Genomic DNA, 14,744 nt, shown 5'->3' with positions numbered 1-14,744 from the left:
TGAGAGAATGCAATATTTGTCAAAATGGAGCAGATAGTAATTGTTAGTTGTTTAGACCTATGAACTTTTTAGCTTACTACCTTGTGTATCATAGTCCCTAGACTATCTGCTTATTCAGTTAGCAGTTACACTTGAGTAATATTCTAAGCTTACCTTCATGGCTAGCCAGTTCTAACTCAGTCCATGGCCACAGATAGATGACTGTTTTTCATATCTTAATCTTGACCTCCTTTAAAACATGTTTTGGTACTGATTTGAATAAATAATTTATAAAAATTGTAAGAAAGCCTGATCGTTATGTGGATTACTTAATAAATATATCAGGATCTCAGTGATATGTGGCATGTTCTTCTATCCCTTACTAAGTTTGAAAAGTTTGCTTATGTATATTTCTAATTTATTTCTACTAGATATGTCATCCCATGCCACACCAAGGCAGCTCATTTTGATATAGATTGGGGTAAGGAAGATGATTCCAATCTGTTAATAGGTATCTACGAATATGGCTATGGCAGCTGGGAAATGATAAAAATGGATCCTGATCTCAGTTTGACACAAAAGGTATGTCATCTGCAAAATTCCATCAAGGAGTTTTTTTGTTTAGGTAATAATGTTAATAAGAACAGTTACTGAAAGACATATTTTATGATAACTGAAATTGCCCAGAAGTTAGGTCAGTTGTACTTATTTGTATACTTTTGGTAAATTATTAGATTTTAAGATTTTGTGTATTCAGTTGAAGTATACCTTTTTAGAGTCTGCTATGTTTCTGTATTTCTTTGTGTCTCTATCACTTGAATTCTCTCTTCCATCTTTTGCTTCCCTAGTTTAAAGACTCTAGTTGTGTTAATTTGAATGAATTCCAGACTTTTGGAAGAAGGAGCAGGCAAATCAGGAAGAGTACAAGGATGTTGTTAGATCATGTAGAGAGAAAATTAGAAAGGCAAAAGCTCAACTAGAATTCAACCTGGCCACTGCCGTGAAAGATAATAAAAAATGTTTTTACAAATACATTAACAACAAAAGGAGGGCCAAGGAGAATCTCCATTCCTTATTGGATGCAGGGGAAAACATTGTCACCAAGGATGAGGCAAAGGCAAAGGTGCCTTCTTTGCCTCAGTCTTACAGTAAGACCAGTTATCCTCAGAACAATTGACCCCCTGAGCTGATAGACAAGGATGAGGAGCAGAATAGCCCCCCTGTAATCCAGGAGGAGGTAGTTAGTGAGCTGCTGAGCCACTTAGACACTCACAAGTCTATGGGGCCAGATGTGATTTATCCAAGGGTACTGAGGGAGCTGGCAGAAGAGCTCAGTAAGATGCTCTTCATTATTTGTCATCAGTTCTGGCTAACTAGGGAGGTTCCAGACGACTGGAGGTTAACCAATGTGATGCCCATCTACAAGAAAGGTTGGAAGGAGCATCTGGCGAAGTACAGGCCTGTCAGCCTGACCTCAGTATCCAGCAAGGTTATGGAGCAGATCATCTTGAGTGTGATCACATGGCACATACTGGACAACCAAGGAATCAGACCCAGCCACCATGGGTTTAGGGAATGTAGGTCCTGCCTAACCTGCCTGATCTACTTTTATGACAAGGCGAACTGCCTAGTGGATGAGAAAAAGGCTGTGGATGTGTCTGCTTGGACTTCAGCAAAGCCTATGATACTGTCTCCCACAGCATTCTTCTGGAAAAGCTGTCAAGCCACAGCTTGGACAGGTTCAGTCCTTGATGAGTTAAGAACTAGCTGGATGGCCGGGCCCAAGGATCAGTATTGGGCCCAGTCCTGTTTAATATCTTTATTGATGATCTGGATTGAGGGCACCCTCAGTAAGTTTGCAGATGACACTAAGTTGGGTGGAAGTGTTAATCTGCTGGAGGGTAGGAAGGCTCTGCAGAAGAATTTGAACAGGCTGGATTGATGGGCCAAGACCAATGGTATTCAGTTCAACAAGGCCAAGTGCTGGGTCCCGCGCTTGGGTCACAACAACCCCCCGCAATGCTACAGGCTTGGGGAAGAGTGGCTGGAAAGCTGTTTGGCAGAAAAGGCCCTGGGGCTGCTGGTCGGCAGCCAGCTGAACGTGAGCCAGTGTGTGCCCAGGTGGCCAAGAAGGCCAATGGCATCCTGGCTTGTATCAGAAATAGTGTGGGAAGCAGGACCAGGGCAGTAATTGTCTCCCTGTACTCTACACTGGTGAGGCCATAGCTCAAATTCTGTGTTCCGTTTTGGGCCGCTCGCTTCAAGACAGACGTTGAAGTGCTGGAGCGAGTCCTGAGAAAGGGCAATGGAGCTGCTGAAGGGTCTAGAGAGTAAGTCATATGAGGATTGGCTGAGGGAACTGGGGTTGTTTAACCTGGAGAAAAGGAGGCTCAGGGCAAACCTTATCACTCTCTACAACTACCTGAAAGGAGGTTGTAACACAGTGAGGGTTGGCCTCTTTTCCCAGGCAACTTGTGACAGGACAAGAAGATGTGGCCTCAAGCTGTGCCAGGGGAGATTATAGTTGGAGATCAGGAGAAATTTCTTCATGGAAAGGGTTGTTAAACATTTGAATGGCTTGCCCAGAGAGGTGTTGGAGTCACCATACCCGGAGGTGTTCAAGAAACGACTGGATGTGACACTTATTGCCATGGTCTAGTTGACGAGGTGATGATTGGTCAAAGGTTAGACTCTGATCTCAGAGGTCTTTTTCAACCTAAGTAATTTATGAATTCTGTAATTTTATTTGTGATCTTTTGGGGGGAAGTTGGTTTGGGGATTTTGGTTTGGTTTCCCTATCACTGTTTCCTTTGCTTGAAAGTGACTTTCATTTGCAACATGAGAATTGCTGTATTTGTCAGATTAGAAGTAGTGCAATGGCTGCTTAGAAGTAGTGGAGAAACACTTAGGGAAATACTGGAGTGAAGCAAACACAGTGGTACTGCCAACCTGTAGCTTTGGGATTTGAGGAGCCAGGGTTGTATAGAAATCTGTTTAATGATATTCTGCCCCTGACTTCCATTAATAGCTTGTTTTATGAAACCACTCTTTCTTTTTTTTTTGGCTTCTGCATATCCTGTGGTAATGAGTTAATGCATTTAAAAGCACATGGCAGAACTAGGAGATCTGTGGATGACAGTGGTACAGGAGCTCTGAATTTTTTAGATGAACTATGAGAGTGGAAACAGAAATCTGAGGCTAGTTTCTTGAGCTGACTGTAAATTTTGTGAGAATATTTTCAAGACTACATTAGTTGTGTGTTTGAGGAACAGTAAAATGCTTAAGTTGTCCATTCCTTGAGACTGCCTGCATATTGGTCAGGTATAGTTGGAGTTTATTGGTTTTTTGCTTATTTTTTAATTCAGCTTTTTCTGTTCCCAGTGCTTCACACTAGCAACTTCGTAATCTGATAATGTGTACTTGTAGTTGATGCTACCATTGCTCTCCTCAGATTTTACCTGATGACCCAGATAAGAAACCACAGGCAAAGCAGTTGCAGACCCGTGCAGATTACCTCATTAAATTACTGAATAAAGACCTTGCAAGAAAAGAAGTGCAAAGACTTACTGGTGCAGTAAGTTAAGCTTAATATTCAGTAGCAAGATAACATAATATACCTATGGGAATGTCAGCAGATACTTGTTTTATTCTTAGTTCCACTCTTCTTTGTGTCATTTTTCTCTGTATTGGTAATTGTATTAGATGAGACTAACTCAAGGAATGTATTGCAAATTTAATATTGTTTTTTCCTCCCTTATTTGTAAATATTCTTTACTGTTGCATTAGGCTTGGTCTCCAATCCTGAGAAAAGTGGTGGTCATTAGTGGCAATAAATAAATTGAATGCTTTCTTTAACATGAAAACCAAAATCTTTTTCTGCAACTGTGATGTAGACACTTGTCAGTTGACATAATAAAGGTGCTAATTTACATTCAGGGCAATTCAAAGAGGAAGAAAGCAAGAAGTAAGAAGAATAGACCAACAAAGACTGCAAAAATTAAAGAAGAAATAAAAAGTGACTCATCACTACCCTCAGAAAAATCTGATGATGATGAGTATAATGAGGTAAATATCATTCATATAAAGACTTGAGCATTTTATCTTCTCGAAATGCAATTTTATTTAAAAATCAAAATATAAAACTAATGTTTCTGACTAATCCATTTTTACTACTGATTATGATTCTTCAGGTAGCAACTTTTGTTCAGGCTCAAGAAAAAAAATCAAGATTGTTTAGGAAGTACAGCATAAATAAACAGTGTTTTGAGACATGCAAATGAATGCTTCTGTGTATGTCAGGGCTTTCATTATCACAGAATGGGTTAGGTTGGAAGGGACCACTGGAGGTCATCTAGTCCAACCTCCATGCTCAAGCCAGGTCCCCTAGAGTATGTTACCCGGTATTGTATCCAGAAAGTTCTTCAATATCTCCAGAGAAGGAGACTCCACACTCTCTCTGGATAATCTGTTCCATTGCTCAGTCACCTGCACAGTAAAGTTCTTCCTCATGTTCAGGTGGAACTTCCTGTGTTCCAGTTTCTGCCCATTGCCTCTTGTCCTATTGCTTGGCACTGCCGAGAAGAGCCTGGCTCCATCCTCTGACACCCTCCCTTCAGATAAGGGGATACTGATAAGGTCCCCTCTCAGATGTCTCCCCTCCAGGCTGAAGAGACCCAGCTCCTTCAGTTTTTTTTCATAAGTGCGATGCTCCAGTCCCCTAATAATCTTTGTAGCCTTCTGCTGTATTCCCTTCAGGAGTTCCATGTTTCTCTCATACTGAGGAGCCCAAAACTGGACACAGCACTCCAGATGCGCCTCACTAGGGCTCAATAGAGAGGCAAGATCACCTCCCTTGACCTGCTGGCAATGCTCCTCCTAATGCACCCCAGGATACCATTTGCCTTCTTGGCCACAAGGGCACTGCTGGCTCATGGACAGCTTGTTGTCCACCAGGTCCCTGAGGTCCTTCTCTGCAGAGCTGCTTTCCAGCAGGTCACCCTCAACCTGTACCAGTGCCTGAGGTTATTCTTACCCAGATGCAGGACCCTGCATTTGCCTTGTTGAATTTCAGAAAGTTCCCCCCTGCCCATCTCTCCAACCTGTCGAGATCTTTCTGAAGGGCTGCACAGCCCTCTGAGGTATCACCCACTCCTCTGAGCTTTGTATCATCAGTGAACTTGCTGAGGAGGCATCTACCCCTTCATCTAAGTTATTGATGAACAAGTTAAACAATACTGAGCCCAGCAATGAATCTTAGGGGACACCAATAGTGACAGGCCTCCAACTAGACTGCAACTGATCACAACACTCTGAGACCTGCCTTTCAGCCATGTTCTCAATCTGCCTCACTGTCCACTATGATATGAGGATGTCACAGGAGACTGTTGAAAGCATTGCTGAAGTCCAGATGGGCAATATCCACTCCTCTCATCTATCCAGCCAGTTGTCCCATTGTAGAAGGCAATCAGGTTGGTTAAGCATAATAATTTCCCTTTAGTGAAACCATGCTGATTACTCCTGATCACCTTCTTGTCATCCATGGGGATAGACATGGCCTCCAGAGTGAGGTGCTCCATCACTTTTCCAGGGATTCAGGTGAAGCTGAGTGACCTGTAGTTCCCTGGGTCCTCTTTCAAAGATTATTGCGAGTGACCTAGCAGTGATGTTTGCCAGTTCCTTTAGCACATGTGGATGCATCCCATCAGAGCCCATTGACTTGTTGATGTTAAGTTTGACTATTATTCAATAGATATTGTTCTAATAAGCTACTCAACTTTGTTATGTTTTTATTACTTCTGATGTGTTCCTTTAGGACTCCTCCATTTTTGTTGGTTCATTTATTTATCACACAGCAGACACCACTACAGAGAAAAAAAAAACCCAATAGATTAGGTTTAGGGGCCACGTTGCACCTAATTTTGTGACTTTGAAGGTAGCTGAAAAAACACTAGATTCTTCAAAACATGTCTGAAAAAACCAAAGTTGGAAATCTGTTCCCTTCTCCTGTCACTGTGACTGTTTAATTCAGGGTCACACAAAAGTTACTGGAACAAAATTACCAGAACAAAAGTCTTTTATCATCACGATGGCCCGAAAAATCAGCTCAGTCTTGTGAGGTCTACTTCCTTATTCCTTTTAGCTCTTTGCAGCTTAGCTAGTTTTTACAGGAGTAGATTTCTTTGGTAATACAAAAGTTAAATGGATTTAATCTCTCACACGCCCATTATCCCTGCCCAATCAATACTTGTTTTGTGTCACATTAAGGAAATGAGTGAGTAGTCCTCATCTTGTTTTGAAACTGCATCCAGCTCCATTTGATAGGTGTTAAACCTAAGTCTAAAGAAATCACACACAGAAAAAAGTATATTTTGATCTGATGGTTGCAAAACTTGTATAGTTAGAAACTCTATTTTATGTGACATATATGCTTGTGTATTTCAGGATGAGATTGTTTCAGTGAAATGTCCACATAAAAAAATAAAAGCAGAAGAAAATGAAGAAAAGCCTGAGCCAGATATTGGTATAAAGATGGAAGCTGTGGAAAAAAGAGAGACAAGAGAAAAAGAAAATAAGCGACATTTAAAAAGAGAGAAAAAAGAGGATAAGAACGAGTTTAAAAATATTAAAGAAAAGAGAGAAAGCAAACTAAAAGAATCCATACAGAAAGAAAAAGAAGTAAAGGAAGAAAAGGTAACTAGGTTTATTTTTTCTTATATAGCACTAGAAAAGGCCACCAGGTTTTTGTGAATGATTTTGAATTGAAAAGATATTTTGGATCAGTAATTTCATTGAAATTTTTTGCATCATGTGAAGTTTTATTTTTGCCACTTGCAAGTACAAGGACAGGCAAATGAAATGGAAAATTACCTTTTTAAAGATCTATAGCTTAGTGGGACTGAGAGTGCAAGTGGTGCAAGAAACTTGTCCATTCTCCTTCTCCATCCCTCCGAGAGAGAAAATAAAAGGTACTATCACTGCATGACAGATTTTTTTTTTCTTTATTTTTGTTGTTATTGAAGAGAATGCAGTGATTGCCTAATTACAATGTAATTTCAGCCCAAAAATAAGGTTTGCTTATCAGATAAATTTTCATGTTTTGTTCGTAGGCAAATGAACTCAAATCTGAAAATAAAGAAAAAAATAAAAAAGTTTCATTGTTGGATATTCCAGTTCATATTACTGCAACTAGTGAAACAGTTCCAATATCAGAAGAATCTGAAGAACTGGATCAGAGGACATTTGGTGTGGTAAGTCCCTTGTTAATAACTTAGTGTTTACACTTGATATACTAAATGAGCACAATTTCTGATGTTTTTGATTCTGCTATTAGGTATTATAATACACGTATCTATTACCAGTAAAATCTTAGATCAGTGAAGGCCTATCGATGCTATACTAAATTCAGTTTTGTTTTCAGGTTAGCAGTTTTATTTTATTGCATTTATGCAGTATAGTGAAGAGTATTTGTCTATTTGTGTGTGCTGTATAGTTTTAAAATACAGACTGTGATGATCCATCCTCAAGAATAATTCATGGATACTGCTTCTTAAAGGACAGAAATTAATGAATTTTAATGCAGCTGCTGTAGTCTCTGACTTGGCCTTATCAAATACCCCTTTGTTCTTTGTAAGCTAACAAGAGAAAATTGCTCTTAAAGTATTACAGACTTCCTGCATTAGACAGAGGAAGGAACAAATCCTAAAGTCCTTAGAAATATCTTGCTGGTGTAATATCTCTGATACCAAAAGAATTTCAGTTATATCACTACTTTTGTCCACAACAGAAACAATATTGGAAGAACAAAAGGGAGATATGTAACATTTTATAGTTTGATTGGGGACTTTGGAAGGATGCTAAGAATTTACTTTGAGCAGCTACTTTACTGCTGTAAAAGTTGTATCATTCTGCTTTCAACAGTTGTCCGTTACTGCTAGACAGGTTTACTGGGTCTACTGTGGTGCTGGCTGTAAGAAGTAAATGATCTTGTTTTCTCATCAGTATGGTACTGACTAGCTTACCTATGTGGGGGTTGTTGTTTTGCGTTTTTTTGGTTTTTTGGGTTTTTTTTTTTATTCTAAATGATGTTATAAGTGATTCGTCTATAATTTCCAGGATATCTTGTGAGTGGCTAGGTGACTGAAAATCACACAATTCCCATGTACAATTGCACTTCTCTGTTCACCTCTACACTTAAGCAGTGTATTTTGTAAACTGTCTTTTAAAAAGTTGCTTAAGCTGTGGTTAGTGCAATAGGTAATGTAGCTGCTTAATTACTTAATGACATGATCTGGTAATGAAACAGCTTCACTGATTTTTGAGTTGTCCCTAGATGTTGACACAGTGATTGTGATGTTTTCCAAAATCCCTCATAGTTTTGATTCTGGATATATAGACTTGTCTTCCTTCCTTAGTGAGAGTAATTATAGGTTGGGTTTACATACAGAACATTTTTTTTGTCCAGGCCCTCTGTTCAGGAAGGTATATTTATCATTATGCCATGATCAGATGCAATCTAATTAGCATGTTTATCTTTTCAAATGGAAATTACTGCTGTGGGTTGTTGAGGCTAACTCATTTGACTTCTTGTCTATCTTGTGACAGGTAAAATATGCATTTCATCTACCTTGCCATTGTGATTGAATGGTATTTCCAAGCAAAGGTCTATAATTTAAAACATGCTAACTGATTTATCTGTATTTACTATTAACATGTTTAAATTAGTGTGAAAATTCAAGCATACCCATATGAAATATACCTATGAGTACATGTGTTGTCACCACTGTTACTAATTTAGGCACACCTAAACTAGCTTTATCCTAGTATCTGCATAGAACTCAGGCTTAAAAGCTGCACAGAGAAGGAATGCTGATCCTCTGTTGAATGCCAAGTTTAATTGTTGCAGAAAGTATCTACTTAAAATATATTAAACATTCTCATACCTAATCTTGGCACTGAGCTTGTATAGCTTTCAAGGCTCTAAAAAGTAAAATAACTCTTGTCCTATATAATTGTGCTGAAAGTTAAACCCATGATTGTAAAACCTAGTAATTCCTTTCCCTCAGAAAATCTTTTATATTAACTTAGTGCTTTCTTAAATCTTTAATATGTGTTACATACAATTTAATACTTTCATACATAAGTAAATTTTCAACTGGATTTAAAAAGCTACTTTTCCAAATGAAATTTTATCGTAAAACTAAAAGAGCTGAGAGCTAAGACTTGTTTTTCATTTGGCTTACAACAGTACTGTCTTTGCCTGTGTAAGGGTGAGTCATGTTTTATGATTTTTATATTTTTATTTTTGAATTAATGTATTCCTTTTAAAAAAATTTTACAGTGCAAAGAAAGAATGAGGCCTGTTAAAGCAGCATTGAAACAATTGGATAGACCAGAGAAAGGCCTTTCTGAAAGGGAACAGCTGGAGCATACTAGACAGTGCCTAATCAAAATTGGGGACCACATTACTGAATGTCTAAAAGAGTACGCAAATCCTGAACAAATTAAACAGTGGAGAAAGTAAGTTATTCTGCATGATTTTTCTTGAAAAAGGGAAATCCATAATAGCTTATATTAAGTAGAATAATTTAAAATTATTTCTCATTTATTATTCTCCATTTATTTAATTTTTCTGCTGTATTAAATAAGGGCTTATGAAAAGAAGATGAAAAGTGGTAGCAGCTTTTATTGATTTCACTTTTTTATACTTGCATAGCAATGCATTTTGTCCAGTAGGTGGAGTCCTCTTACTTTTTAAAACCAAATGCAAAGAGAAAATAACTGTATTTAGAGTATATTTCATGTTTAGTGGAAAAGAATTCTTATCATTAAAGAATCTGCCTTTTTCAACATTGATGTTTGGTTTTGGTTTTTATTCATGCTAAAAACAGGCCATTATAAATGTGTGTGTTGAACTTTGAATGATTTTGAGTTGCAGAATCCTTTATTCTTTTTAAAAATATACTCTAAAATTAAATCATATTAACTGACTTGATAAAAAACATTTATCATAACATACTCCGAAATGTATTTCAAAATTAAATAAGAGTTTTAAGTGTTCTTATGCATCTGTGAGGTGATAACTTTGGAAAAATTGAGGGAAATGTTGGTTTATAAACTTACTATATATTGTTGTTAAATTATTAATGCAGTTAGATTTAGTTTTATCATAATGTGCACTTTAATCCTTTATGGTTGCAAATATGGTTGCACTTCCATATACAAAGCTCAGTCGTTTCATTTTCTTGCAGACTGTTAACAGAATATTTCTGCTGTTTGTACTTGCTTTATTTTAAAATATTGGGGTGAACTGAAATAGAAAAGCAATATCCATGTCTTAAAGCCACTTTGGTAAATGTTGTTTCTTTAAATGGAAATTCATAGTAAGATCATAGACTCATAGACTTGTTAAGGTTGGAAAAGACCTAAGATCATTGAGTCCAACTGTTAACCCAGCACTATCACTGTGTTCACCACTAAACCATGTCTCCAAGTGACACATCCATACATTTTTTGAACAGTTCCAGGGATGGTGATTCCACCACTTTCCTGAGCATCCTGTTTCAATGCCTGACTATCCTTTCAGTGAAGAATGAGTATGGTAGAGCTACTATAATATAATTAATATTATAGTAATGCTACAGTACCATGCATAGATTATTAAAGTATGTGTTTTATCTATCTTTTATAAGACATAGTATTTAGTAAAGGTATTCATGCTGTATTTCTTATACAGATGTCATTGGGCACACCATTTGCTGGTTTTGTCTAGTTTTGCGAACCTCTAGGCCAAAACTACAGTATTTAAATCATCACAGTTAAAGAACAGGTTGATGCTTCTTGAGCCTACACACTTGAGATGTTTCTCAACTAAAAACTAGTTAGAACAGTACTATTCTGTAGTCTTTTAAGCATTCCACCTGTAAACTTTGCTAAAAGAATTCTAGACTTTAGATCTGGTGTCTGCAATCATAGAAGCAAATCTCATCTTTAAGGTTTTGGCTTGAAACCAAAAGTGTTGTTTTGTTTTACTTTCTTCTTTCATAGCATAGATTAGGATCAAAGATTTTGGCATGCTGCTTCCATCCTCTTTCAGATTTCTCATTTGGTTTCAAAAGCTTTGACCAGGCTTTGGAATTTCATGGGAAAATCCCATCCCTGATATCTGTAGGAAATTAGGCATGTAGATCAAATTTTTTATACTGCAAGAGATTTAAAGTTCAGAAGAATCTTTACTGAGTAGTAAATACTCCAGGTTTCTGACATATTTAAAATAATCTTTTAGAAGAATTGCACAATAAATTGAAACCTATATTTTTATGCAATTGCCAAATCATTCTATTGACAAAACTGCCATGAATACTATTTTTCATGCAGTTTGCATTCTTCAGTCATTGTGATAAATATTACAAAATGGCAAATTATTAACGTAATTAATTTCTGAAAAATTTGAAATACAGCTAAGTAATGTTTGCTGTGCAGCTAGACAATATACTGTGTAACAGACTTTACAATTAATTCATTTTACTGAAATACTGTTGAAATAATTTCATTTAAGTCCATGTTCTGTTGTATGACACAATAAAAACTAATATATGGAAGAATTATAACCTTTCTTCCTTTTTCCTCAGAAACTTGTGGATTTTTGTCTCTAAGTTTACAGAATTTGATGCCAGAAAGCTGCACAAGCTGTATAAACATGCAATCAAAAAACGCCAAGAATCTCAGGTAATACTTTCAGACTCTCTAAATATACAAAAATATATTCTAAGTTTTATAATTTTTATTATAAAATATCAATTGTTTTCACTCAATACACTTTAAATGTATCTTACTGTTCATAGTAAACTAGTTTGTTTTCTTAGAATATTTTCTGAAGAATTCAGATGCAACTTTGGGATTTATCAATGACAGTTTTTGTACTTGTCTCTTTTAGCAGCACAGTGAACAGAATATTAGCAACAACATGAATACACATGTTATTAGAAATCCAGGTAAGAAATGTGGAACGTATTATTGTGCTGGATATCTTAAATGATGGTATATGAAATGAAATAAACTTTAAACTGTCTCCTAGAACTCCCATACTGATGGATATCATAGGGATAGGCTGACAGCATAACTTCACTAGTTTGGTGATGAAATTCAACTGAGCATGGACTGAATTTGGCACCTAGAGGTTTTAGTAGCAAGTTATTTGACCATTCTCTTAAAGTAAGTTAATTTTTAAAAACCCACACTTTTTTGTATTTAATTTTGAGAAGGGAAAGAGACCAACTCAACACTTGTAAACTTCTTGGAGGCTCTATACCTGTTTGTAGCACTTGTAATGTCACCATATCATAATAAAGATATTCCCTGAAGTTATGGTTAGCAATCAGTTATATGGGATGTCATTTACTACTGACAATAATACTGTGTTTCTATGCTCCCACAGTTGCCTTCTTGTGATACTTTTTTTTTATATCATGTTACATAAAACCTAGAGTATGTTATCATGGGTTTAAAATTTATATATAATAATAATAGTATGGTAGTAATGAGTGTAATGTATTTTAGGAATACCACTAATAACCTTTCATTAAGAAGGTGTACCTCTAAAACTAGTGTTCTCACTAGGGCTGTCTCCTTAGAGAGGAACTTCCTACCATTCTGTTTCAAATTGCTCTGCTAACGGCACCTGGTTTCTACTCCCTGCTCAATTAGACCACACTGATCTTCTCCATTCAGTCTGTAAGGTTGAAAATTTTAGTTTCTCAGTCCTACATATCTATATTTCTAGCTTGCTTCCCTTCTATTTCCTTCTGAGGTCTCTCTCAGTTTGCTCACATTACTGCATTTATCTTTTAATCATTTAGATATTGTTTCTGTCAAACTATAATGCCATTTTCACATTGCTTTAAATCTGACAGATAGAAGAGCTGTTTGAATGGATAAAGAAAATAATTTTTACTGTATGAGGCTTCCTTATAACCTCTACTTTATTAAACAGGTGTTGAAAGACTGAAGGAGAATACAAACCATGATGACAGTAGCAGGGATAGTTCTTCTGATAGACATTTGTCACAGTACTATGATCATCATAAGGACAAGCATCAGGAAGATGCTTATAATAAAAATGACTCAAGGAAAAGGTCCTATTCAGCCTTCAGCAATGGAAAAGACCACAGAGACTGGGATCACTATAAACAAGACAGCAGGTAAATTGTTCTGTTAAAAATTCCTTTCCTGGTTTTTCAGTATGCTTGTAGTAAACAGCAGTGAATCTTTTCTAAGTAATGCAAAATTGCAAAGACATTTCTCTTATGCAGTTCTGTTGAATTGACATAATTGTAGTCCTTACTATGTGTTCAGTAATAAGTAAATTTTTTCAGATACTTTAGTGATGGTAAACGTAGAAAGCTGGATGACCACAGGAGCAGAGATCACAGGTCAAACCAGGAAGGAAGTTTAAAAGACAGTCGACCTCATGCAAATCACCGTTCCCATTCAGACCACAGGATACATTCAGATCACCGTTCCACTTCAGAGTATATCCATCATAAATCTTCCAGAGATTATAGGTACCACTCAGACTGGCAAATAGACCACAGAGCTTCTGGTAGTGGCCCAAGGTCACCATTAGATCAGAGGTCTCCTTATGGGTCAAGATCTCCTATAGGACACAGATCTCCATTTGAACACTCATCAGATCACAAAAGTACACCTGAACATACATGGAGTAGCCGGAAAACATAACAAAGACTGACATTTTCTGGACCATCTTTTAGCCATATACAGTAAACTAACACAGTAATTGCCTTATGTGACTTGAAAGTTATGGACTGGATATTGTTAGTCACAGTATTGTTACTTCTTTCCAGGATGCGAGGTCTATTATCCCAACAATGGAAAAATATTTTTGTATTTAAAATTTCTGCTTCACTATGCTGCAAATGTTGGTGGCAGGTGTTTTCTGGGGGTTTTTTCCCCCTTCTTTAAGAAATGAAAAATGTTTACTTTTACAGGGACCTCAACACTGCCCCATTCAGACTGAATCTCATAAAACTGGTTTTAGGGTGAACATAGTTTAAATTATGTTTGCAAATTAGATTTTAAACACAGACCTGTGATCATGTTTCAGGGAGAAATGAGGAGGAGTTTTTTTGTTTTCTTAGTAAGGAATTCTCAAGGACATTTGTTCACGTTTCAAAGCTATTTATTTACATTGTATACTGCAGTCACCTTGCCACTTTGCATCACAAGCTTGAATATTTCTGTACCCATAACTGTCAAATAGCCAAGATTTCTCCTGTTTGTGGTCAGCTGTAATAATGCTTTTTTTCAAAATAAATCGCTGAAAGATATTGCAAACTAATTAAATGAGATTTTTTTTTGCTTGTTCCTTTCCCTACCTACTCAGTCTTTCTTGTCACAGAGTCAATATACTAACACTTTTTAATAAAAATCTTTTTATGAAATCACTGTTTAGAATGCAAAAATGGGGATGGGAACCTTTTTATTCCATTTAGTGCCCCTTTTTTATTGGATGCTTCAGATACATGTTTTGGTTTTGTTGTTCTATTAAACTGACAATATTGTGATTTGTTGTAATGAAATGGGAAATATTCAGCTAAACTGTGGTCTGAAAAGTTTTTGTGTACACAGGTTTTAAAGAAGGCATGTTCAATATCTGAACACTTTTGAATCCAAATCAGACAAAATTTATTGGAAATGTATTGTTTTCCCTCTTGAAATGGGCAATAATGTCATATGTGCTATGCAGCCAG

At 36.7% G+C, this 14,744-nt stretch overlaps 1 protein-coding gene across 1 annotated transcript in view; it reads left to right on the top strand.

Annotated features, from left to right (window-relative positions):
• Positions 1–13,713, top strand: part of LOC128941409 (chromodomain-helicase-DNA-binding protein 1-like) — a gene marked incomplete at its 5' end in the record, with an annotated part of 51,173 nt that extends 37,460 nt beyond the window's left edge. Inside the window, 10 exons of the mRNA XM_054283158.1 lie at positions 411–561; positions 3,431–3,553; positions 3,916–4,044; positions 6,421–6,669; positions 7,086–7,226; positions 9,317–9,495; positions 11,607–11,703; positions 11,912–11,969; positions 12,968–13,175; positions 13,350–13,713. Of these exons, the coding sequence (XP_054139133.1) occupies positions 411–561; positions 3,431–3,553; positions 3,916–4,044; positions 6,421–6,669; positions 7,086–7,226; positions 9,317–9,495; positions 11,607–11,703; positions 11,912–11,969; positions 12,968–13,175; positions 13,350–13,713 (1,699 nt within the window). The remainder of the gene's footprint in view (positions 1–410; positions 562–3,430; positions 3,554–3,915; positions 4,045–6,420; positions 6,670–7,085; positions 7,227–9,316; positions 9,496–11,606; positions 11,704–11,911; positions 11,970–12,967; positions 13,176–13,349) is intronic.
• Between the last annotated feature and the right edge of the window lie 1,031 nt (positions 13,714–14,744).

Source organism: Melozone crissalis, unplaced genomic scaffold (assembly GCF_028551555.1).
Source record: "Melozone crissalis strain CALT ecotype California unplaced genomic scaffold, PUWL_Pcris_2 ptg000035l_1, whole genome shotgun sequence".
Taxonomy (NCBI): domain Eukaryota; kingdom Metazoa; phylum Chordata; class Aves; order Passeriformes; family Passerellidae; genus Melozone; species Melozone crissalis.
The sequence above is the reverse complement of the archived record's forward strand: the minus strand, read 5'-3'. Positions and strand labels throughout refer to the sequence as shown.